Source organism: Lissotriton helveticus, chromosome 4_1 (genome assembly GCF_964261635.1).
Source record: "Lissotriton helveticus chromosome 4_1, aLisHel1.1, whole genome shotgun sequence".
In the NCBI taxonomy this organism is placed as follows: Eukaryota; Metazoa; Chordata; class Amphibia; order Caudata; family Salamandridae; genus Lissotriton; species Lissotriton helveticus.
The window spans coordinates 2,008,300,515-2,008,327,701 of NC_136063.1; the positions used below are offsets into that span (position 1 = coordinate 2,008,300,515).

Sequence of the window (27,187 nt, forward strand, 5' to 3'; positions counted from 1 at the left end):
TGGAGCACTTTACATGAGCACCAGTTACATTACACAAGGTGACATTCATTTTTGAGCCACAGGGACATAATGTAATTTACCCAGAATCACAGGATGTTGAGCTAACTCTGAGACTCGAACCTAGTCCCCAGGCCAAAGTTGTTAGTTCTGACCATAATGATACATACTCTCCCAGGTGCCTAAACACCTATTTCTGACAGGACACTGGGTCCACATTGGATGTGTGAAAGTATGAAAGTACATGTTATTATTATCTTCATCATCCACCTTGACTTCATCCTCCCACAGATTACCAACATTGATCCTGACACTCACAGCGCCATGCACCATTCTGAAATTATTTGCCACATTGTCATTCCCAAACATCTACCATTTTCCTTAGAATGCTCATTTTTAGAAACCGTGGAGCAACCTTTCCTTAACTGCAATTCAGTAACACATCTGAAAAAATGTAGGCAGCAGATGCAAGTTGAGTCAGTGTAACATGTGTGCAAAGGGGCCCCATTATGAGTGAAGTACAACATTGCCCAGGAGCCAGTTCCCAAATGACCCCTGCACTTGTGGCAGAGGCCCGACAATTATGCGGGGGGCCTGCATCTCATGGCGGGGGCCCCACAATCATCGCCAGACCTACACAATGAGTAACTGCAGTACAGAGGTCCCGCAACAAGTGCGGTCCCCCACCACAAATATGGGGCCTCCGCCACTATTACGGGGTCCATTTGTGAACCGGCCCCACAGTGTTTGCACCTGGACTTTGCAATATAGTAATTGATCATTCCAGGGGCAGTAAGGAATTCCCCCTTATTACAAGTTGGACCTGAAAATCACTTTAAAAGTTGAGAATTACCAGGAAAATCAGGAAACCTGCACCCAGTTCGCATGATTATTCCTCATTTTCTCCCAGCGTTTCACATACATATTTTAGCTGCTTTCAGCAGACAAAGTGTGTAGGTAAAACACACGAGATCCGTGGAGTTACCATGGATCTAGTGATCCTAATAGCCTTAGTGACTCCCTTTTCTGAACACATTGTGATTAGCTTGGGACGCCCAACGAGGCCCGCAGACATTTCTTTGTTGAACCCATCAACATTCCAAGGCATTTTTTTTTTGCAGTTTTATATATAACAAACTCGACCCGAAAGTATGAGAGCCCTTTACATTAGCACCAGTTACAAAAAACGAGGACATCTGCATTTTTAAGTGATATGCCCAGAATCAAAGGAAGTTGCTCCGATGCCAGTGTCAAACCTGGATCCCTGGTTCCAAGGTCCGCAGCTTTGGCCATTACGTTACATCCTTTAGCAACTATAAGCCCTTACTCTTATAATCAGTCACTCACAATCACAGCCGGCGAAGCAGTTTGCCAGCTGTCAACCAACATCCACTTTGGGACCATATGTAACTAAAATACAATAATACACATCTCCATTCAATAACACATTACACCACAAGCAAAACCCAACACAGGACCCTCAGAAAAGGCACCGACAAAGTAATTGTGTTGAGGGGTGGTGTCTTTCACACCAAGACAGTTTTAAAGAGACCTGTCAGTAGAAGTAAAAGAAGAGGTTTCTACCCAGTCACAATGACAAGCAACAATCACAGACACTATCCGGAAATGCGCATTATTCGGCAATGATTGGTTAACTTCTGACACTTGTTGTGACAGCATTCACCAGCTGACCACTTGCACCAGTGGATTAGAAGGGCTCCTACTTGTAAACCCAGAGGCCGGTTTTCACGGCACTTGCCGACGAGCACTGCATGTTTCATAGAGTTCACTGCCTTCACCACTCATTCCGAATGCATTCATCACGGCGCGCGCTGCGAGCCCCTCGCGCTGTCTCAGGCTTCATGCCATGGCTGCTTTCCAGATGTAAAGCTGTGACAGTTTAGTCCCGAGAAGACTAAAATAATTGCTTCTTCTTCGGAAGAATAGGCTTTTCCGCGCGACTTTAGGCGGCTTTGCGGGCCTCCGACAACACCGGTATCGCATTAAAATAACACCATTTTAACCCAGGCTATTAAGCTACACGGAGGCATTCTGGGATATTCAGGTTCGACTCCAAGTGCATAATTATGCTGCAGCCGTTTTAAAAATCACCATTAAAAGCTCCAGCTGCTTAAACAATTTGATAGACTGGAGCCGTTCTGCCATCCGTGCCCCCCAGCTGTGTTGCTTAGCAACATTTTAATTCAAGAAGAATCGAAGGAGATGAAGTCCCCGTGGAGAAGGAAACAGAAATAAGAAGGCCGCTGACAGATGATCCGAGTTGTTTCTTCTAATATACTGTGAAGATCACGGGCTCTTTTCATGAATGATAAATGCACTGTACACAGATCAATGGGTTCAACAATAAACTCGATCCAGCCTGCATGTCTGGGGCGCAGCGGCCCTGGCGACCCAGAGATGTACCTGCCTCTTTGGATGGATTTTCCACTTCGCATCTACCTCAAGAGACCTTTAGTGGGAGGTTTATGTACAGGTCAATTGACAGTCACTTCTGCATCCCTCTTATTACCTGCTTTCCACCAAACTCGTGTACACTAAACAGAAACATCTGATGCTGGTGGGCACCCCATTTGGATAGAACATGTTCTGCACGAGTGAGGATACCCATAGCGAGCCTAACACATCTTCCCATAGGTCCGTTCCCTGGTCTGGCATAGCCACAAACAGAGGTGCTGAGTAAACAGCAATGGCTCTTAACCTATGCCACACAGACCCCTTGGGGAGACTGTGACTCCTACTTAGGGGGGCAGCAACTGATTGGAACTTTAAATGCTAGCAGATTCATTAAGTATGTATTTATACATAAAAAAGCAAACTGTAAAAATTAAAATTTTAAAACACTCAGTAAATGCAAGGAATTTGAAATTGAAGCTTACAATTATGTTGCCACCCTTTGCCTGATGCGAAGTAGCAGAACAAGCACCACATCTAAATAGGTTGTCTGAAGCACTGGTACGTGCTGGCAAAAAGAGAGCATATTTTAGGAACAAAAAAGAGAAAGTGACATGCTAGAGTCCAGTATGTTGCTTCACTTCATCTTTTAAATAAAATAAAACCCCATTTTGGAAAGCCCCACATTTCCCATTGAACTTAAAATGTTTTTTTTATTTATAAAAGCATTGCTTGTGAAGTATTTAAAACATTTCAGAGTTTTTGCATTTGTTTTATGTATACTGGTTTCTGTATTTCTGTGTATTCTATTTTAACACAAATCTTAGAAATTGTTTAGTCTGGGGTCGTAGGATTCTGCTAGTGATTCAGTGGGAGTCCACAGAAGTCAAAAGGTTAAGAATCGCTGGTATAGAATACTCAGAAGGACATCTGCATCCTGTTCCCTACATGGGGTGGTTCCTGTGAAAGGCAATGGAATGCTCCACCGACCCTATTGGTAGGCTGCACTGCCCTGTATGCACAGACAAGCAAGGAAGGTGAAGCCTGCCTGTACAAAAGGAAGCGCTGCTCTCGGCATTTGATGGAGGTGTTGTCTTGTAGCTCTCCCACACACAACAAGCATTTGCAATGTAATAGGTCTCGCATTTGCAAGAGTTTGAGCTACTGGCATTGTAAATGACTATGCATTTTATTTATGTGTTTTGAAAACCTGCAAGCGGTGCGTAAACACGCACTTTGTACAGATAGTCCTTGCTTACAAGAAGCAAGGCTGGCAGTAAAAGGGCGTAGTTATTGCCGGCCTCGCTTCTCGTAGGCAACGGCTGTAAGTATAGAGGGCATGTTTACGCATTGCTTGGAAGTTTTCAAAACACATAAATAAAAGGCATTTTCATTTACAATGTGAATAGTTCAAACTCTCGCAACAGCGAGACCTATTGCGTTGCAAATGCTTTTTTTGGGGAAATGTGTCTGTTTTTGGCTTTAGAATTCTGGTCAACCTAGAGTCTAGGGTGTCCAGAATTTTAGGGCTTCAACAGCTGACTTAGGACCTGGAGAAGCAGGTTCGAGCCTCGGATCCTGTGATTCTGAGCAAATGAAATCACGTCACCTCCCCATGCCTACAAATGAATGGGTCCTTGTGTAAAGTAACTGTACTCATGTAAAGCGCTCCTGTACCTTGGTCGAGCTTGCGCTCCCACTCCCTGCTCCCCACATCCAGCTGTAGTTCAACTTCCTCTTGCCCAGCCAGCAGCTGGATGAGAGAGGGGGTCTCTGTGCTCTGATTCGTTCATCGGCGCCCCAGTCGTGTGACGTCACGTGTGTATAAGCTCGCTCGAGTCCTGCAGGGCTGAGGTTAAAGCCCGAAGTTTGTTATTTCAGTTTGATAAGGGCTCCCCCCGCCTCGAACGTAGCCCCTTCCCCCTCGCAATGACTGTCCATATTCCTGCTGTTCCTGCTGGTGAGGCTCTGGCTGCAGCCAGCCCGTGCAGGTGAGTGGTCTTGGTAGGGTTGTACTGAGCTGTGTCTGACTGGGGGGAGGGGAAGGGGCAGTGGTAGTCACTGCCACAGAAGGGTGGGTGCCCGTGGTGTCTGTACTCAGTGAGATCTGTTTACTATGGGGGAGGGAGGAGGGTCATTGAAGTAGCAGCGGGCGGGGGGGGGGTGTACTAGCATCTGCCTGACACGGGTAGGGGGTCATTCCAACGGAAGGGTGGGGTCAGGTGTGGGGGTCGAAGGTGTAGCGATCAGTATATAACCTGTGCAGAAGGATAGAAAAATACAGGCACTACTTCGTACCCAGTGACGTCACAGGTGCGATGGGGCCTGAGCTGCGTCACCGGTGACATCATACTTAAGAGGTGGATAGTATTCTTCAATAAAGGGAAAAGAAAAGAATGAATCAAAACCCACACACTGTTAAATAGCCCAAACGTGTGTTTGTTTCACTCAGTGATGGCATGACTGAAACACGTTCAGAGGGTTCTGGGAAACCCAGTCACTGCAGACCTGGGGGGTATCTCATTTAATAAACCTCTATTGTCATCTTCATTCATGGCTCTGGCTAAACCATAGGGCTCCTATTTATGTGCATCAATACAATTTCTGCTGAAGCCGGAAAAAAACAAGTGTCACCGTTGTAAATACCAGACTCGCACACTAATCACAGTTGTCCCTTGCCTCCTCGCATTGTGTGATCCTCTGCAAATTGGTTGTGTCTCTGACGCGATTCCCTTGCTCATAAAGATTAGGTGAATTATTACCCTTATCACTAGGCATTTTGCAGGGGCTGCTGTTAAGGTGCGTTGCTACCTTGAACTGAGAACTCTATGAACAAGAATGAAACATTTTAAAGTGCTGCTCCTGTCACCTCTAAGTGCTTTAAATAGCAACTGCAACTGTCACCATTACTCATTGTATAGTTATAACATTTACCCACCTCAGAAGCCTGGTCCTTCCATAACATCCCAAGTCAGCAGCGATGTTTAACTCGCTAAGCCAATTTGTACTGTTATTATGTTTGTGAAATAGCTGTGCAGTGGCGAGTGCAAGGATGTACTAAGTACGTGTTTTAAGTTTCATTTCTCCTTTTTGATTCAAATTGAATTCCAGGTATGCCAGAATGTTATTACGGGAGTACCCTATGCACACAAAAGAATTCAATCAAAAGATATATAACCGTCAATAAACAATGTACACAATAGACAAAGCAACAGAAAGTTGCAGAGCTGTCCTGTGAGTGAGTAATTAGCTGAAATCCTTTATTGTGTTAGACAGGCAGCCGACACGTGTTTCATCGCCTATGCGAATCCTCAGGGCTCTACGTGGATGTGTCAACCCGAGAGGTCACTCTGCTGGTGATATTTCCGACCCAGCAGGGCCCGTGACCTTGGTTGAAATGTCTCAGGGAAATGAAGTCCACACCCTATATCCAGGAGTGGTAGATCCCTGTGGTGCGTGGGCAACGTGTGGAAGAGTCGTGAAAATTGTACATATCTATAGATGGTGTAACGTTTTGTCGTACCCAAGCATCGTGTGCAAACTTAGTACACAATCCCAATAGTATTCGAAATGTCTGATGTACGTGAGTGCAAAAAAAACCTCGTACTCCCGGGTAACCGTGTTCCCGTATGACACCCTCATTGGCACGGAGATATGTACATGGTGTTCTCTGATGGGCAGCTGCCATTTACAAAGGATGACTTAAAGTCCCTTTCATGAGATTGGGCCATTTGCAATAACATATTTTAAACTGGCAAAACATAAGTGATCAAGCATACAAGGTCATGACAACGTGTGAGGCAAAATGAAACGCGGCTGAGCAAATGTTCTGGACACGCAGCTACAACTTGTCATCTCTCGTTATGTCTGCTACAATAAAACGCAAGTCGAAAAGTAACAACTGCACAACAAAGATTAGGTAGTTTATAATCCATCTCTTCTCCCTTTTCTTTTAACAAAGTTGTTTCTTTCTAAAGTTTTGTGGTTTATCTACCAAAAGCACCCCACTAGCTGCAAAGAAAAGCGTAGCCTTGCAAGCAAAGATGCAGTCCTTACCTGTTTGATATTTGGATTTCAAATAATACGTAGTTAATGCAGTCGTGCTCCACTTTTCAGGCAATGTTTTGAAACATTGAACTTCTTTTGACCACTGAATATCAAAAATAGGGAATAACAATTTACTGTAGCTAGGGGCTGGTGACTGATTAGTATTGTGGAGTACCATGTTATTTGGTGTTTACTAGCAGAGCGTGATCTGAAGCTCTCTGCTTACCTCTGACCCCTGTGGCATCAGACTTCCTTGGAATGGCAGCATTGCTCTGTCTGGCGTCTGCAGAGGTTGGATATGTGCCACAGGAGAATAACCCCTTCATCGTTCTTTGGGGGCGGGTGGTGAAATCATGCAGCTTGGCCTGATTGAGATGGTGGGGGAGGGAGGGAAGTATAGGTGTGGATACACAAAAGGGAAGTGAGAGTGAAGCGTAAGTCCCCGTCAAGAGTCCGAGCTGTGAGGGGAGGGGCAAGGAGTTAGTGCCTGTATGCGTCAGGGCTACGGCGGGACTGGGAAGCAGGCTCTCCTGCCGCAGTTGATTTCAAGCAAAAGGCTGTCCACCCCCTCCCACCCGACCAAGAGTAACAGCCGTGTTTACGGGGGAAGGAACAAATGCTTCAGAAGTGGCAGTCCCTGGTCGAGAGCAGTGGAGAAATAAAACGAGATCTATTGGTCATTTTTTCAATATTATGTGCTTTTAGTAACCAGCACGACATAGGCCGAGTGCCGTGCTGGTTACTAAAAGCATATAATGCTGAAAAATTGAGCTTTACGTGCCTCGCTAGAGAAATGAATGCGAAAATGCAAAAACACTGATACTTGGGGCTTTCTTTAACAAGTTGTTGGTGTGACAGTGAGCCCATGGTGCGCGTTCCGTTCAAACGCCACGAGCGTGGACAGGAGATGTGCGTACGCGTGGACATCGCCTGTCCGGGCGCGTGCCACCTCCTGTCTCCCTTCGGGACAGAAAGCGGCAGCAATAGAGTCTCAGTAGCGAAGCAGCGCATGCGTTGCACTCACATGCGAGACATAAAAAGGCGGTATTATGGGTTGAGGTCACCCTCATGGTCCCCCAGAGTCCCTTAATAGCCAAAGACTTGCAGAACACCCGCTCAGGGCAACGACTGTAACACTGCCCTGCAAGGACATGTAAACAGTGTGCAACTGTGCATTATGCAAGACTGCCATTATTGTAATACAACTCACCATTCTGTTGTGTGTGGGACCATCAACAATTCCCATTGAGACCGTGCATGTGGTGTGGCGGTATTCTAGATCATACACCCTCATCACGTTCTCGAATTTTAGTTTAGGCACAGTAAACAAATAGACATATGCATATTAGCAACCCCTTTCCATCGAAAGATGTCCCATTCATGCTTGTAAAATCTTAAAGATCATGCAATGAAGTTTTCTATATTATTGTATTACTGTCTAGCCCTTGTTTGCAAGCTACAGCAGGAAACGTTTCCTAACTAACTTTGTTTTTACTGTTGTTTTCTTTCAGGCCAGTGAAAAGATAAAACCTAGAAATGCCTCTGGAAAGTAAGTTAAATTTGTGTGTGTTTGTACCTCAGTATGAAAAAAGCTTTTGTGACAGAACACGATGCAGTCACAGGAAACACAGTGTCCACTGTAACTCCCTCAAAGTTATCATTCTGTCGCAGCCATGAAACACTGATCGGCCAAGACAGGCTTCACTTGCGGATGCTTCCCAGATGAAGTAGGCCCGGCCACTTCAGAGCTTAATGAAAGAGAAAAGTTCATGCTTCAGGCTGCCAAGTAATATGATCATGTGCTTATGGTTTGCAGATGTCCTTATGTTGCTCATTTAAGTTTGAATAGTCTTTAAAATAAAATGGGCTTTTTTTAATTATAATGTCTAAACATTGTTGAGAAGAAGGAAGAAGGCCAAGAGGACTGCAGAAAGGTTACATAGCCAAAGCTGCCAAGTCAACAACTCAAAATCTGTGGCCTCTACCTTGTTGTGACTTTGAGCACACACGCACAAAGACAGCTGTACACCCACAGAAACAAGCTCAGAGGCAGACACACATATACAGACAGATTTTACAGTCCTACAAAATGTAAGCGAACAAACGGAGACCAATTTGGAAGACATATTATAGCCTGAATTTATGGCTATCATGTGCACTAGCAGTAGTAATATAGTACCTTAATCAACTAAAGACTTTTAATAGAAAAGCACTAGTAGGAATTAAAACCACTCTAATGGCCTAGCCCCCTCCCTCCCTTTCAGTGTTCATGATCTATTCATGCCATGATATGAAGCATACTCTCAAATTAAATGGCATGACATTAAAGCATCGTTTAAGGATTACGCCATTAGGTTTAATGCCTATTACGCATGCGGGAGGCCATAACAGTTGTGTTTTTTGCTCTATATCAGGATTTCACTCGTGCTTTTAACAATGAGATCACTTTGCCACATTCCTTATCCAGACAGCAGCGAATCTTGGCAAATCACGAACTTGTGCAGTTTGTGTGTGACAGAGAGAACGTTGGAAGATATGTCTCCTTCGAGTAGTGTAGTGTGTTACAAGAGTCAGCAGTTGTTATTAGGCTTCCATAGTAAAGATGGGAAAACACCTCATCATTAATCCCACATAAAAACTACTGGTACCAGGAGACACTACATTCCTACAGTGAGTATCAGTCATCAGCCCATGATGCAGAGAAAGGAACAATACCATAGACCGATGAGTCCTATAACTGTCAATAGCCGCACATCACTAACATAAATGTGTGTCCCCTCCACCTTATGGTGAAAAAGTAAGTGTCATGCTGAAGATACTAACAGTGGGACCCTTCAACAATGGGTGCTGGAGGGTGGAGTCAAATTTGTCAACATGGAGGCAAACATTTAGTCGGTCTTCTTTTTTGTGGTGTGTAGGGGGCACAGGTGGGTGCCACAGGCATGCTGGGGTGATGTGCCTGAGGGCCCCCGCCACCAGAGAGAAGTAAGCCATCACTGGCTCAACCCCATCCCCGTTGCTACACTGCTCCATTCTACTGAGTGCGACTGTTTCTCTTAGGGCTCCAGTTCAGTGCTGGGGAAGGACTGGCACTGGGAGAATCCGGTTGATCGCACCAAGCACGATTCACTAATGTAAAAACTGTGTTTTTCACTGGTCATGATCAGCTTCCAAACCCAAGTCTGTCAAGGCACAAGGCATGTATTACATTATTTGGGCCCCTGGTGCATTTGACTGCCTTTACTTTTCTGTGAGCAAGTCTGTATTGCCTATGTCGCGTCATTATGCAATATTTCATTATTGATATTAAGATGGTACTTTGATGAATAACCACAGTGCACATCTCTATTGGACACCTTTGTATGGACGTGTTTTGTCCCATTGACTTAATGCTTCTTACCATGTATGGTTTTTGTTGGTATTTGTGTTTTCAGGTGTGACAACCAAATGTGCTGCGTATGCCTTTCACCTCTATGTTCATTTTGCGATTCAATAACATTGTTGCTGGCGTCCTCCAAGGCTTCTTTGTACAGTTTTCTGGTGCTGTTTAAGCTTCTTTTCTGTCCTTTATAAAACTGCAAAAAGAAATTAGTAAACAGACAAATGAGTGACTAAATATATTTTCATGCCACGAGGGGGCTAGGTCCTTAAGATAAAAGTTCCCAGACTCTAGGTATAGCTTCCTACGTGATAGTAACATTGAATATTAAGATGTTATCACAGAGCCAGTCTCTGGAAATGTTTCAGGACTCTTGCAGGGTAAAAGGTTGGAGTCATGCAGAATTCACGGCTCCTCACAGATACCCTATGTTAACATGTAGGAGTCTGTGCTCTCATGAATGTACTTTTTGTAACCCCTTTTATTGCATTTATTCAGTAACATCAGTCAGTGCAACACATTGACATGGTGCATTGACAGTATGAGGCTATGCACCATGTAGGCAGGGTTGTTATGCCAATGCAGAAAGCCAGAGGAAGGCTTGGGTCTAACCATGAACTTACATAACCAACCGCACTTGTGAGGACATGCAGCAATGCTACTTCTGTTCGGGACATATATACGCAGAAGCTAGAGTTCTATCTAGTCCAAATCAACAACACTTCCGTTGTGGTTTTAGCATGGTATCCAGAAGGCCAGCACATTTCATCAGACTATTTCACAGTATCTCTAGGCATGGGGCAAAAAGACATCAGCTCGTGAGGGGAGCCAGTCAAGGTAAACTTCAACAGAGAGAGACAACAGGGCAACACAAGCACAGGCCCATCCACGACATTATGCTGGAGAATAATACCACCAAAGGCAGGCTCTAGAACTCGAGAGCAGGTAGAAAGGCTCTGCATCTGCAGCACGTGGTTTTAGTGCAGGAGCAGAGGCCATCAGAGCACCACATTGCGTATTATCGTGATTTGTTAGTGGTAGTACCAGGTCATTTGAGGCCTGCTGTTGCTCTCAGCCTAAGCTGGTCTCCCCAATGACACAATGCTCAAATCTTGGGTGGCAGTGCTGACCCTGACTCCACCACCTCTGCTAGCCCTAGAGTCTTGGGTTTGTCTTTACGGCGGTGTCATGTGTGGCCAGTGAAGTCCCAATGGTCCCAGCAGTAGTGTAGGTCATGTCCCCTCTAATGTACCTTTTCCTGCCCTGCGGCCTCAGTAAGCAGAGAGCCTGCCCTTTTTCTACAACCTGTTTTAACTTTGATCATCGGTTTCCCACTGCTTGTTCACCGCGGATGCGCCTCCTCAAACACTGAGTACTTAGAAGCTCTTGAGTGTAGACTCAAACCGTTTGAAGCAATGATGAATTTCTTTACTGACAGCTCCTGTCCTCTTTTCTATTTACACTTCTCACTTTTATATCAGAATTCTTTATCAGGTGTGATAATTCAATGGAAGGAAATTAAAACTGAGCATGGCAAAGCGCATTAAACTGAAATGGACTAGAGGCTCCTGTTGACATAAAATGAACTTGTAACCCGAATTGTATTTGTAAATGTGTAATGCCTTAATTGCAAGCATGCTGATTAGTAATTCATTCAGAACATATTTCATAAACACTTAAGGTGTACGAATCTACTTATTTTTCGAGTCAAAAATGCATATTCAACTTTGTTCATCTGGCTAGAAAGAGATCTCTTCCGAATCTCGCACAATCCATAAGAGAAGGGATCCTATAAAGATGTGGAACACACTCATTATTTTTAAAATAAAAGTACAAACAAAATGCATGTGGAATTAATGAGAACGTTTATGACTAGATTTCTTCGTTCAATGTTAAGGCTCCCATCAATTGGTTTCGAGTAAATCCAATCTTATTAAACTGGTTCATGCCTAGAGTTCCAGGCTTGAAAACCTATAAAGCTTTTCAAAACTTGGTTAGTTAATATTAATTCAAAAAAAGTTTAGAGTCAAGTTTAGAGTCTCTACACGGAGGTTTAACATGTACATTTGTATATAGCTAGATTACATTCTGCAGTAATTAGCAAAACACTAGTCAAAATTAAACCACTGTGTGCCACAAGCTATATTTCTTGTTCATTACCAATGCCTCCAAGGGTTGGAACTTATAGCTTTTTGGGGAGTGTCACATTGCACATAGCCGGAATTCTTAATAGGTACACTCTACAGGATGGTAGGGCGAGTATGCTTCATTCATACCTGCTAATGCACACTGAGCATGTCTCAGCCTCTCCTATTCTTCTGTATATGTTATCGTAATCCTCCTTCCTCAGTATCTCCATCAAGTGTGGGATCTGCTCTCTCTCTTTTACCAGCATCCTCACACCATGAATGGTGTCTCTTGTAGTTCTAGGTCTCACATCACTGCTGCTCAATGGACCCATACTTCCCTTTCTGTGCTTGGTGTCTCCCGATATCTTAGAGTTGCCACTTTGCTCCTGAGTTGACATCAAAAGCCCATTTCTGATTGGTTCTATGATCTGACACAGGCCACACCATATTTCGACACCTGGTTAAAAATTAAAAGAACGCACTTTCTTTTATTTTCTGCATTTCCATTCAAGGTGAATGCCATAGACCCAAGTAAGCAGGGTGTCTCCTAATCTTCCTGGGGAAAGACATCTCCACACATTAGTCAAGTCTATAAACCCATATAGAATGGCATCTCCTAATCTTTCTGGGTAATAGCATCATGGCTATTGGGTGAAACATTTACACCCATGTAAGAATGGTGTCCATTGCTCACATACGTTCCTAGACTAGTCTACAAACGCACCCCTAACGCCAAACACAATTACATGGATAGTTTCCCACAAAGTCAACACAACATCAAATGGTTTTACATATGGTAAGTATGTGCAAATACAACTATTGCTACTAATCTCATCTTCACTTCATATAGTCCAAATTGTACAATACCGTACTTGTGCGCTGCAGTAGGGTCTCTAAAACATCCTAGCAGTGTTGGCTGAGGAACATTAGTCCCCAGGCCTGTGAATCCAGCTATCTAGAGTATCCACTTCACCACGTCTGACCAGGTTGTTTTTTCAAATCTCCCTTTCTGGGTGCCTTAAAATATGCCCTGCTTCAACTTCACCTGAAGCTCTGGTAGATAGTGTACTGATTTTCACTGTCACAATCTCCGTGCCAAGACTCCCCTAAATTATTTGAAACAAAATAATCCGAAGAAAACGTTGTTTTTTGTCCACAGACCCTGCATTGCATGGCTGTTAGGTTACTGGCCTGTTGTGAATCCCTGTCCCTTCCGTCGGTTTTCCTCTGCCACTCTTCACTTGTGAACTTTTGCTCTTTCTATCTGTAATTTTTTATGTGAGCGACTGAAGCGTGCTTATCTGTGAGACGTTCCCGAGCAAATGACAAGCCAAGCACACTACACAGAGGAAGTTGACCAATGTGTCAGTGGTGTCACCGTGCACTAGGGTATTTCGGCTATGCACCATTGATAAGTCAGGAGGACTGGCTTAAGTTTTTAAATTAGAATGTTTCTTTATTCGTAGTATATTCTGTATGTGTAGTTGTGTGCATTGCCAATTAGATTAATGTGAAAATGAGTTTAAAAAAACACGTATAAATGGATGAACGAGTTCATGGGTGGATAAATGCATGAGTGATTCGATACATAGATGTATGGATTAATGGGTGTAGAGGTACATGGATACGTGAGTGGATGGATGAATAAATGGACGAGTGAATTCGTGGAGAGGTGGCTAATGAATAGATACGTGTTTAAATAGATGGATGAGTGCCTGGATGGATGAATGTGTGAGATATCTCAGTGCATACAAATCAAGAGCCTAGTATCTGCTTCCCGCCACTGCTGACAACTCATAAATGCATACATCCATAATCATCCACTTTCATCCATTCACATAACCCCGGTGTTCAACGATTTGTCCCTTCACACATCCTCCACCATACAAACACACAAACTCACCCAACCATGGAAAAGTACTTCATTAATAAAAACCCAGGCCTACTTTGACAGTACTTTGCCACCTGGGGAGGGGGCTGATCCTTGATTGAACGTATTACAACCGGCTTGCCAATACATATTATGGAAGAAATGCAAAGAGCTTGACAAGCTATATTTTTGAGTGCCTACGTTCAACTTAAGTGTATAAAGAAATGTACCTGCTGTTACCAAGGACAGCTATTGATTTGCAGGATGGGAATCTGCTGACATTTATGCTCCCAGGTTTCACTTTCTGCCAGGAGAAACTTGACGAAAATAGCGGATTTTCTGTGACTTTGTTGCACTGATTATTACTCTTTCCTGAGTCACCAAAGGTTAGGTTCTGAATGGGATTTTGTCTGTCATATTTGATATATCGTCTAGCCCATGAGTACTCACAAACATTTTCCCAGGGGCCAAAAAGTTAATATGTGGTGTGACCGAGGGCCGCACTGATGGCAGCATGGTGGCAGTCTGGGACTTGGGAGGTGTAAGGTGGGCGTAGGGGAGCGACATGTAAATGTAGTGGTTGAATTGCACCTGGAAGCAATCCCAGCTTGCGCACTTGACCACACTGTTTGATCTTGGCCAATTATTTTATATTACTTTGCGTATTGGCATTATTGTCTTGGGGAATGGAGGCGGTGGAATGGGGAGGCTGGGGCATAAATGTTTATGTTTCTAAATTATTGTTTAAAACTGTCACACTAAAAAAAACAAATCTCAATGCACTTTTATAATTTGCTGTTAATTTTGAAGGGACTCTATTATATTTTTACACGTTTGTTGCAAAATAACTTTAAGAACACTTTAATTTCTAGAAACAAGTGATGCACTACAGCTTCTGTGCTTCTTTGTTTTTACTTCAATTCGATTGTAAATAAATGCTTCCCATTTATTTCATATCGTTATAAGCATTAGTGTTTTATACAGTAAACAGCAGCCCAGTGCTGCTGTTCCACCGGGGGCCGCATGTATAGATCAGGAGGGCCGCATGCGGCCACGGACCTACTTTGAGTATCACTGGACTCTAGCCTGAGATGGCACCGAGTCCCATCTGCATGCATGTAGTATGAAATGCCTCCACTTTGAAAAACTTCAGCTGGGAAGACAATGTAGCCACCATAAAGAAAACTTAACACGTCAGATCTTTAAGGCCCCAGCCAGTACATCTGGCTTCGACAAGCTCGCACAGTAGGTCTATTTTCTTCATCAAACATATGTAAAAAAGATGAAATAAGGCAAAAAAAAGAAAACTTGCTGCCACTCAAATGTGGAAGCCATATACTTACAAAAAAATGTGACCATCACATATAATAATCGAACACTAAGGATGCTTCTTAGAAGACACGTGTATTACATATATAGAAATCCTTTTCAGTTTTAATGTACATCTCAGGGAAATATGATTCTAATTGGCAAAAATAAAATGCACAATTGAGTTTTATTTACAATAACATGAAGATATAGTATAAACACGATAGGTGGCTAAAAGAAACAGAACAAGGACAAGGAATGGAAGAAAAAAGCATTGGCACATAAACCAGTGATCCACTGAAGTGCTCTTTCTTTAAGCAGATATCCATATGTCATAATGTGAACTGATGTAAATCACCGTGCCTGGAGTAAGCTAGTCCATTGTGCCGTATGCAGTTGTGTGAGGGAGCAAAATGTGCATGACAGATGAACAGATCAATGGATAGAGGCCTGACCAAAAACCCATTTATCTATGTATATATGTATGCGTTTTTATTCATACACTTTATGATTCCATAATGATGACAGACTGCAAAACCTGTCTTTAGGCCAGTCATAACAATTTCCCCTAAGAGCATGAGGCCTTTCAGAAATACATTTAAGCTGCACTATAAATAGAAAGAAAGGCTACTTTAAAATTTTCATATGAGCTCATTTTAAATTACAAAGTTTATCTGACACTTGTGTGGATCCTGAAGAACAAGAATTCGTTTACATTAATTATGAATATGATGATAGGAATAATAGCCTAAATATATGTTTTGGTATAAGATTTAGGAAGGCACACTACAGCTGACGATAAAAAAGGTATGATTTGATCAACGTCTGTCCATACGCCTAATGTGTCCCTTACTTTTCTTTAGGTCAAGCGTTCGAGACCTCTTGTATATACTTTAGTATATATACTTTAGTATATATACTTTAGTATATACTTATATGTGTATGTACTTTGTGGGTTCTAGAGATCAGCCTTAGAATGTGTCTGCTTCCGCTTAGGGACTTTTTTTCTGTTCAACTTCCTCTATTTAACTGTCTTGATAGAAAATGACCAGCAGAGGTCTGTAAAATACCGGAATTGCTTTCTGCTGAGGCACTTAATTTTTTTATTTTTTCTGGCAACTGCCTCTATTTAACTTTTTGGATAGAAAACGACCTGCAGAGGTCAGTAAAATACCAGAATCACTTTAGCATTCTCTAGATTCCAGTCATAGAAATTGTCTTCCACAAGCACCCGTAGACAATAATACTTTTTTCAATTCTTTTATTCACAGTGATATGACCACCGAAGGTCCTGCTTTTATATTAAAAACAGAGTTTTGGACTATCCTATTTCCCGCTGAAAGGCAATATTTCTCTCCATGTGTTCCCATACCTGGCATGTTACACAGTTTGGTGCTTACTTTCCCGTTTCATCACCCAGGCTAATGTGCTGCATAGGTAAATACATATACAATCAATCAATCAATCAAGACATTTATAGAGCGCACTACTCACCCGTAGGGTCTCAAGGCGCTAGGAGGGGGGGGTGCCGTTACTGCTCGAACAGCCAGGTCTTGAGCTTCTTCCTGAAGGAGAGGTGGTCTTGGGTCAGGCGCAGGTCGGACGGGAGGGAGTTCCAGGTCTTGGCGGCCAGGTAGGAGAAGGACCTTCCTCCTGTTGTCGCTCTTCGGATGCGGGGGACGGCGGCGAGGGCATGGCTGGTTGATCTGAGGTGGCGCTTGGGAGCGTAGAAGTTGATTCGGTTGTTGAGGTAGCTCGGGCCTTGGTCGTGTAGGGCTTTGTGTGCGTGGGTGAGGAGACGGAAGGTGATTCTTTTGTTGACGGGGAGCCAGTGCAGGTCTCTCAGATGTCCGGAGATGTGGCTGTTTCGTGGGATGTCGAGGATGAGTCTGGCTGAGGCCTTCTGGATCCGCTGGAGTCTCTTCTGGAGCTTGGCGGTGGTTCCGGCGTAGAGGGCGTTGCTGTAGTCCAGTCGGCTGGTGACGAGGGCCTGGGTGACAGTCTTCCTGGTCTCGGTGGGGATCCACCAGAAGATCTTCCGTAGCATGCGCAGGATGTTGAAGCATGACGAGGCGACGGCGTTGACTTGTCTGGTCATGGAGAGGGAGGAGTCCAGGATGAAGCCCAGGTTGCGTGCGTGGTCCGTCGGTTTGGGTGCGGTGCCCAGGGCGGGGGGCCACCAGGAGTCGTCCCAGGCGGAGGGCGAGGAGCCCAGGATGAGGACCTCCGTCTTGTCTGAGTTCAGTTTCAGGCGGCTGGTCGTCATCCACTCGGCTACATCTTTCATCCCTTTGTGCAGGTTGGCTCTGGCGGCGGCGGGGTCGTTGGTCAGGGAGAGGTTCAGCTGGGTGTCATCGGCGTAGGAGATTATGTTGAGGTTGTGTTGGCGTGCGATGGCCGCGAGGGGGCTCATGTAGACGTTGAAGAGGGTGGGACTCAGCGAGGATCCTTGAGGGACGCCGCAGATGACTTCGGTGGCCTCTGACTTGTACGGTGGTAGGCGGACTCTCTGTGTTCTTCCGTCGAGGAAGGAGGTGATCCATTCCAGTGCCTTCTCCTGGATTCCGATGTTGCCGAGGCGCTGCACTAGGGTGCGGTGGCAGACAGTGTCGAATGCCGCGGAGAGGTCCAGGAGGATGAGGGCCGCTGTTTCTCCGTTGTCCATCAGGGCTCGGATGTCATCGGTGGCAGCGATGAGGGCGGTCTCGGTGCTGTGGTTGGCTCGGAAGCCAGACTGTGAGGGGTCGAGGGATCCATTCGTCTCGAGGAAGGCGGCCAGCTGTTTGTTGACGGTCTTTTCGATGACTTTGGCCGGGAACGGGAGGAGCGAGATGGGCCGGTAATTCTTGAGTTCGGTGGGGTCCGCTGTAGGTTTCTTGAGTAGAGCGCTGAGTTCGGCGTGCTTCCAGCTCTCAGGGAAGGTGGCGGTGTCGAAGGAGGTGTTGATAATGTCCCGCAGGTGGGGTGCGATGACAACGTCGGCCTTGTTGAAGACGTGGTGAGGGCAGGGGTCGGTCGGAGATCCGGAGTGGACGGAGTTCATTGTGCGGACGATGTCCTCGGTGCTGATCGGAGTCCAGGCGCGGAGGGTGGTGGTGGGTGGCGTTGCTGCGGTTGTGGCGTGCGTCGGTTGGATGCTGAAGCTGTTGTGTATGTCCGCGATCTTGTTGTGGAAGTAGGAGGCGAGGGAGTTGCAGAGGTCTTGCAATGGGGTGATGTCGTTGTTTCCGGCGTTGGGGTTGGAGAGCTCTTTCACGATGTTGAAGAGTTCCTTGCAGTTGTGTGCGTTGTTGTCCAGCCGGTCCTTGTATGCATTTTTCTTGGTGGCGCGGATCAGTTTGTGGTGTTTCCGGGTGGCGAGCTTGAGGGTGGTCATGTTGTCCATTGTAGGTTCCCTTCTCCATACTTTCTCGAGGGCTCGGCAGTTCTTCTTGGAGCTCTTGAGTTCGTCGGTGAACCATGGGGCTTTTCTGCTGCCGGGTCTGCTGGGCGGGGTCCTCAGAGGGGCGAGTTCGTCCGCGCAGTTGCTGATCCACTTTGTGAGGTTGTCGGCGGCCTGGCTGGGGTTCGCTGACCCGGCAGGAGGGTGCTGGCTCAGGGAAGCGGTGAGCTGGTCGGCTGTGATCTTGTTCCAGCTTCTTCGGGCGACCTGTTGCTGGTGGTGGTGGATCGTCGTTCTTTTGAAGGTGAAGTGGACACAGCTGTGGTCCGTCCAGTGGAGTCCTGTTGCGTGGCTGAAGGCGATGTCTTTGCTGGATGAGAAGACGGCGTCGAGTGTTTGTCCGGCGAGGTGGGTGGGGGTGGACACCAGCTGCTTGAGTCCGAGGTTGGCGAGGTTGTCGAGCAGGGTGATGGTGTTTCGGTCGCTGTTGTTCTCCAGGTGGAAGTTGAGGTCCCCCAGGAGGTCCCAAAGGCGAGACCAATTGCATTGCAAATGCTTGTAGTTTGGTAACAGTGAAAATGTTATTTGAATATTTGTTCATCTTCCAAATCTACATGACCAGGAGAAGCTGCAAGAATATATGTCTGTTTTGTGTTTTTAGAAAAAATGAAGGGTGGTATGTTTTTGGGTACATTCCAGGACTTATAGGGCATGTGTCACTCTTCCCTATAGCTAGGTCGAAACTTGCATTCAGGCAACGGTTAGGTAGATATATAGACCTGCTTTTCACGTCTGCCCTTTCGTCTCGTAAGAGGCAGAACACAAGCAGCTTTTATTGGCGTTTTTACAGTACACTGCAAGCCGGTCGACCTTTGACCTTTTGACGCAGGACTTCACCCGAGGCGACCAGTAAGGCGACTTCTGCATTTCCTGTCAGGTTTAATTGCTCAAATCATTGCTTACATTTTCTGATGCCTCGGTGTTCTCGTGTCATACATTCGGGTCACGATTTAATAAAAAAACATGCATTTATAAGAGCAATACTCGATCACAAGGCCATAGTTTATTATTAAAAGAAATCTACCTTTTAAGTGTACGATGCACAAAAGATTTAATTATTCGAGGCTCCTCATTTGTAATTGGTACAATAATTCTGATATGAAGTTCACAAAATTAGAAAATAGTTAAGTTGTATTGAAATATTATACATTAGTAAAAAAATAGCTTCAATCGTGAAAAGAGAGTTTAAAAGATGACTGGATTTCGTACGCCATATTTGAATAATCGCACAAAACGACACAAGTTTCGCTCATTTAGACAAATGCGAATGAGCACGCCAACAAATGTGAAATGCATTTGGCAGCATGCCATGTACCGATTAGGCGGGTATTCTAAATGCAGAAGACATCTGTTACAAACAAATGGAAATCTCAGTTGTCATTATTGTTTAATGTGTTTCTAGATCTGCACTTTTAGAATTCTATCCTGACTGTTCCCATTCAAAACCTTTTTTTTTTTTAAATAGACTTCTACAATATATTTTTGATGGAATGCTGCAGTCTTAAGATAAACAGATCATCTCGCATTCAAAGCAGAATGTTGATTCTAATCTCAATATTACAACTCAATTGAGAGTTTATAAAAACACGTTAGACTGCCTGGTGTGAGAACTTTCTAGCAGCTCAGGGATAATTACTTTATTGTGGAAAGTAATCATGTATGGTAAGATTGTCCGAGCAACTCGCTGGTATTTGAAATATCAATACCAAATCCCCTTCTTTCTCTCAGTGCTTAATTTGAGCAGGTGGTGGCAGGTGGGACACACCGGCATTTGTTTTTATGGACCAGCACTTCTTTTTTTTCAACACACTTTATCCAGAGCAAAATGTTAATAACACAAAAGGGGAAATAAAGATGATGGAAAAGACGGAAAACAATGACAAAGGCAGAAAGCAGGGATGAAAAAGATCCTGCAAGAGTTTAGGGGAGAGAATGTCTGGTGGTGAATTAAAGAGGCATGAGGTGGAATCAGCACTACTCCGCCTTGGTATTCGCTTAACCGAAATTTGATAGTGCCAGTCGCAGGCTTCTGAGCGAAACGTCTGGCCCAATACAATCTTGTACAAATTATTTACTGATCTCTGTCCTATCTGTCTCTCTTTTTCTCGCTCGCTCGCTTTCTCTCTCACTCTCAGTGTCAGTAACACAGAGGTGCACAAACACATGACCAGACAGATATAATCTGACAGCTGCCTATTTAGAGGCCTGGTCACCAAGGCAGTTTGTAGTACCTTGAGCAGTACTCCTGTAGTACTATCAATTAGGGGGAGACAGAGTAGAAGGAATCTGTTTGAAGACAAAGTGGTCAATTCACAAAGACATTTATGAGAAAATGAAGTTGCATTCTTGAGGCACTATTTCATTTACCCATAAATGACTTCATAAATTGGACTTTTTTGTTAGCAAGGGGTGAGTGGAGCACTCACTAGGCACACTTCTTCTCACTGCTGTTCCGTGAAATCCTCTTGCTCCCTACTCTCTTAGCCGTGTCTGTTGGATCAGTGGACTAATGCATCCCCCTCAAAGATTTATGTTTGATTCAAATCCTGGTGGGTCCTCTCAGACTTTAATCCTTATGAGGTTGAGAAAATGAGTACATTTGAGTTCATTAACCATAAACAATGGTTATTCGCCTTGAGACCCTCATGGGTGAGTAGCCACACTTTACAAACCCCTAATTGATTGATTGATATAGGGGATCAATGCATTTTACAAATACAATAGTGCTTAATTTGTGAAACAATAAGTACCAGTGCCCTTGTCAGGAGGCCACTGCTGCTTGCACCACCCACTGCTCCTGCCAGAGCTGCCAATGACAGTACCAGCACAACTATTAACCCTCACACTGCTACAAGTTTGACAACTCAAACAATTCCAGGCCCCCAAAGCTATAAGAATACCTTGGATGGCAGGCATTAGTCATTTTGAATGTGTATTGAATTAATAAACAACAGTTGTTGTGCTCATCTCTAAATTTGGCACCCATTGTCACCATGTGGCAGTCTGTCATATGTACCAATGTTGACAATTAAGTGCCGGTGCCCAGCACTGTAAACCACAGGCTCAAATCAAGCACTACAAATACACATCTGGGCCTCCTCCTCCTGTGGCCCTCTTTTAGTGACACTTCATTCCATAGAGTGAGCATTTCAACAAGCCAAAATATCTTACCCCAGCTCTTTGTTTCCTTATGTCTCTGGCTGTGAACACTTGAATGATCGATGTGTCACTGGAAAATCCTTATTATTCTCTGAATGGCCCTTAATTACTTTAACAACACCACAATCTGCTTTAAAGCTATACAGTAGAGGATCGTGCGAGGGCAGTGCAAAGATAACACAGTTCTCAATTGACATGTTACAAGACTAACTATGCGGAATTCCTCACAAATTGCATACAATTATGCAAAGTTATGTGAAATGCTAAATTAGCATTTAATGCTGTGCACATTCATTTTGGACACATGCATGCATTTTGGTATAAAAAAATTAGCGCATAAAACATAAGTGCAGTGAACAACAAGGCTTGCTTTATGGTTGTTCCCATTGTTCACTTACTGACATGCTAAAGTTTTGTCAAGAATGCAGCGTTATTATGCCACATACAGAAATGTCAGCATTTTGCTATGACAAACATATCTTAAACTTTATGCAAGATTGTGCTGGTGTAAGAGAAACATTATCCTGGCCTAGTTAAAACAAACATGGAAATTGTTTCAGCAAATGTCTAATTTTAGAGTTCAAATACCATCTGAAAATCATGGCAATACCTAGAAATTAACATTCAAACTAACATGAACAAATGTCACAAACTGAAACAATTCCGAATGCAGGGCCTAACAGGCCCGCAGTAGAGCCCGGTGCAACTACTTTAATGCTCTTTGGCATATACTTATCACTTTCTGTTGACCTGACAGTATGAATGGTCAGCACATTTGGTAAACAATGATAAGTCTTGAACGAAAATCATTCTAGCAATGCAGGCTGTTTTAAATAAAGTGTGGAATGTACGTTGATACACTCTTTTTTTACATACTTTGGGTTGCTGGGTATTTCCATTTTAAGTTTCTTTTAATTTCCTTCCTACCAATTAGTGAGGTTGGGAAAACGCACTTTTATTTACATAACATGTGACATTTGCTATAACCAGGATACTGGGTAACATAACATGTCCAAGAGTCTTGTTGGTTAACACTTGCATTTTCTCTGTCTGCCAAGGATAGTAAGACTTTTGCGAACAGATGACAAATGGCTCAGTAATGACACAGATATGCTTATTGACTTTAGCATGGTGTTCCTAAGCCAAAAGTTAAGAATGGGCCACAACTGTCCGAATAGTCATCATGTCTTATCGATCAAACGCATTTACTGGCCCTTTATACAGGGAACTTGCTGAGAGTGTTGTGATAACAGAACACCCATTGCCCAAAGCAGTGGTCTTTAAATGTTTTCATGCCATGTCCCCCAGTGGAAAAAAAATCATTGAGCCCCTCCTTAGAATTCTTCACAATTATTCTGTTAATTGGGCAATGTTCAAATATGGCTAGACGCATTTAATCATTGCAGTTAAGTTCTGTCACCATTTTAAAAATGCAATCAAACATACTATTCTGGTTAGGCTGGCCTTACTAACGTGTAAAAGTATCCACAGTGTGATTATTAGAAATGGTGTTAGGGCTTTTGAAGAATATATTGAGTTCCTTCCTTTATGACACATACTCTCAGGTAGGATATAAACAATGAAATATTAGTGATGGCCTATTGCATAGCAGCTTATTGCTGTTCATAATTCCCACTTAAAACAAAGCAGTTGTCAGCATAATGCTTCTCTCAGTGAAGAAGTATGAAGACCTCTTGCTGCAAGGTGAAAGTATTACTTGGTATAGAAGATGGGCCTTGCCATGTAATACTAGTACAATACACAAAGATGCACAGTGGGCACTCTCTCAGTACACCTTCTCTCAGTGCAGGTAGAGTGGCAAAGAACTAACAGGCTACTTAGAAGGCTACTTGGAGGAACTAGAGTTAAGCATTTCACATCACCAACATGGATGATAAGTAATTGACACAACTTGAGAGAAATCTGAAACAAACTTATAAAAATAGCTCTAATATTTATATATTTTTACACACCAAAATAAAATCAATACATGCAGTATAACCAGAGTTATCAATTTTCAAACAATAAATAAATGAATACTTTGTAATGTGAAAAACATTAATGTTGCGGTCAATCGGAAAAATGCACATATGCAATCGATACTTAAGAGGGTGAGTTCAATGCAATCCACTTAGAGTTAAGGTCTCAGGCGTTCATAGACCAGTTCACAACAGCTAGCATGATTTTACCTGACATGGGGGAAAGGGTGCAGAGGTGTTCTTTCAGCTGTCAAACAGAGCTGTTTATCAGAATGGCAGTGTTGCAATGGTTACTTTAGCAAACTGTTACTTGCATTGTGAGTTGAGCAAACCCTTTGGAAGCAAAGTATGGAGCTTGCCCTGAAACAGGAGTCTCCAGGCAGATCCGATCTGCCTGGCTCAAGGTACTCGGGTGCAGAGGTGCTCTTGGCTATCCATGGTGCTGTACCGGATTCGTGGCCAGACGAGCTTGCCGGCATGACAAGAGAGGTTGAAAACAAAGCAAGAACTTTAGAATGCAGCCACAGAGTGTTTGGTCAGTCGAGCAGAAAACTTTCTTCTCTTGAAACGACAAATAAAGCAGCTAGTAGTTGGACTGACGGCCAATAAGCCATGGTACCTGCAAGCACTCTGATTGAGGAAATCTTTATCCAGAGGACCAGGGAAATATTCCAGCCCCTAGAGGTGTGGTCAGCCTTGTGAAGTTTGACTCCTTCCTGCATAACTAATTCCCCACCTGCCTGCGAAAAACAGTGCCTGAGGCAGGGGAAGGCTTTGTCCTTGAGTAGATGACAGTTCCTTTTGACCAGTGACACTAGTGAAGCCTTTGAGGCTCACCGTCGCACCGGTGTAATTCACTAGCCATCTTGTGTGGGTGGAGGTGTCACCTCTTGCTCACATAGGTCTTTAGTTTCTGATCTGTGGGCATGACGCACACTTACCAGCATGAGGTTAGACTTCTGTCTTGGTGGCAAAGCTTCAAAAAATCCCATCAAGTCACAGGAAAGCTGGTTAAACGGCGGGAGAGCAACGGTTACACCGGTCACCCTGCTAGTCTCAGCTACGGCCACTAATGCTCTTACAACAAGCAAAAAATCCTTTTGCTTCAACAACGCGAGGAGTGCAGCTTCAGATGCGGAGCAACTGAATTCAGGTAAACTTGGGGAGAAAAACCCAACTCGTTTGAAAGATAATGCAGCAGATAGCACGGTTGATGACACAGCAGAAAGTCCATTATTAAACGAGGGCGCTCAAATGAGAACAGAGGACTCTCTTCAAAGCAGCAGTGTTACAGCACAGAGCGATGATATTTTAAATAATGTAACTATGCTATCTACATTAGACACTGCGGAGCTGGTTGGTGTAGAGGAAGAGGTAATTAATCTGTCTACTACTCTAGCTAAAGGAGAGATCGAACCCTCAGAAGCTTTGAACAAGGTGATTAACCCTGATATTGACACTGATACCAATACTAATGTGAGCACCCCTCATACTGAAATAATTAACACAACTAGCATGCCTGCAGACAAGGGGAGCGCTGAAGGTGTGGAAGAAAGTGAGAGAGCTGAAAACACTGACAACACAGATATCGCTGAGACAGATGAAGAATATGTGGATCTTAACGATATAGGAAGTAATGCGACTAAAAACAAAAATAAAACCCTCACTACCAAGAAATCAAAGGGCAAAAATAAGAATAAAGTTACTAAAATCACAAGCAAATCCAAAACAAATGTTATGAAATATAGTCCAATCAGACAATGGGTACAGGCTAAGGGTGGTGTAAAATCTATGGCAATGAGACTGTCTGGTAATAGTCCCAATGATCAAAACACTATTTCCAAAGACTTAAAGCAGATTACGGTACCACTCAGCCCTACTCAGACTACTATTTCTAGTGCGACAAAGGTGATAAAAGCAAAGACCGATAGTCTTGATAAAGCTGGCTTGAGTAAGGAACCAGCAGAGTCTTTGGGGAAGAGTCTATTGGACCAGCCACACCCCCCTGTACCTAATACGATATTCACGGAAGACAACTCCGCTTCTTTGTCAATTAGCTGCAGCAGTGACAAAAGCAACAATAACAGTAGTGGCAGCATAGCCCAAGACTTGCCGGATACTCCAAATGGGTCTACAGGTGAGGCAGCAACTACTCCGATAGAAGAGGCTATACAAGAAATACATCCGGAAAATATCGCTTCTTCTCTATCTAGCGGGCCAACTGAATGGATTCCACAAGGGGAGGTGTCTGCTTCTTTCCAGACAATTTTACAACTCCTACATGAACAGAAACAAGAAGCTAAAAATCATTATCAGCAAATGAGGGAGGACAATAACAGAACTCAAACCTCTTTGCAAGAGATGGCGTGCAAATTGGGGGCAGTGTCTCAAGATATAGAGGAACTGCAACAAAGAGTAGTGGTGACAGAGGAGAAATCACAGCGCTCGGAAATAGCGGTGAATAAACATGCTTCTCAATTACTTCAGATGCAAAATAAGCTGGAAGACTTGGAAAATAGACAGAGAAGACAGAATCTCCGTGTTTTTGGTATTGCTGAAGGAGCGGAGGGGGCGGACCCGAGAGCATATATTACCCAACTATTCCAAAAGGCCTTTCCCGACCTTTCAGACTGGGATTGGGACTCTCAGATCCAGCGGGCACATCGCTTACCCCTAGTTCAAAAAGATAAGAGTGGTAAATTCCCACGACCGATTTTGATTTACATAGGTAACTACCTGCTCCGACAAGCTATTTCCTTAAAAGCAAGGCCTAACACTCCAGTCACCATTGATTCCACTATTTTTTTTGTGAGATCTGACCTAAGCAAACTTTCGCTAGAAAGACGATGGAAATTGAAGCAATTCATCGATCCGATTAAAGAACTTGGATATCAAGTTTATCTGCAGGAACCTGCAAAACTGAAAGTGATTAAAAACGGCCGATCCTATTTTTTTTTGGAAGCAAATGAGGCTGAAAGCGCTATTGCTTCCTGGCGACAGGGGAAATGATTAAGCTAATAACTAAGTTAGTGTCTAATGCTATACACATACGGTTCTGTTGACTCGTCAGTTATAGTTATATTTTAGATAGCTATAAAAGTTTTCTGTGGTAATTAAGCGATTGTTCCTATGAACGAGCATTGGGTAGCACGGGTCTCTTTCTTTTCTTTTTGTGTTGCTACGATTAGTATTTTATGCCTGGATCTTATCAGCGTTCTATCCGCTCACTGACTGCCAAGGGAACGGCAGTCAACCGAATGGGGGGACCAGAAGGTAGCTATTGGGTGGGAAATGGGGGAGGGGAAAAAACAAAAAAATGCATCATGAGTATAAATATATCTGTGTTTTTTTTTTGGCTAAGAGAAGCTTATATGGTACGCAAAAGTGCTTTTGTTTTTTCTTTTTTTTGGGTAGAAGCTTTGTCAGAATTTTTAACAATACCAATTAAATGTATCAATTAAAACT

At 43.8% G+C, this 27,187-nt stretch overlaps 1 protein-coding gene across 1 annotated transcript in view; it reads left to right on the forward strand.

Moving 5' to 3' along the window:
• AFF2 (ALF transcription elongation factor 2) overlaps positions 1-27,187 on the forward strand; it is a 971,857-nt gene that overhangs the window by 691,150 nt on the left and 253,520 nt on the right. Inside the window, exon 9 of the mRNA XM_078688633.1 lies at positions 7,968-8,005. Coding sequence (XP_078544759.1) covers positions 7,968-8,005 — 38 coding nt within the window. The remainder of the gene's footprint in view (positions 1-7,967; positions 8,006-27,187) is intronic.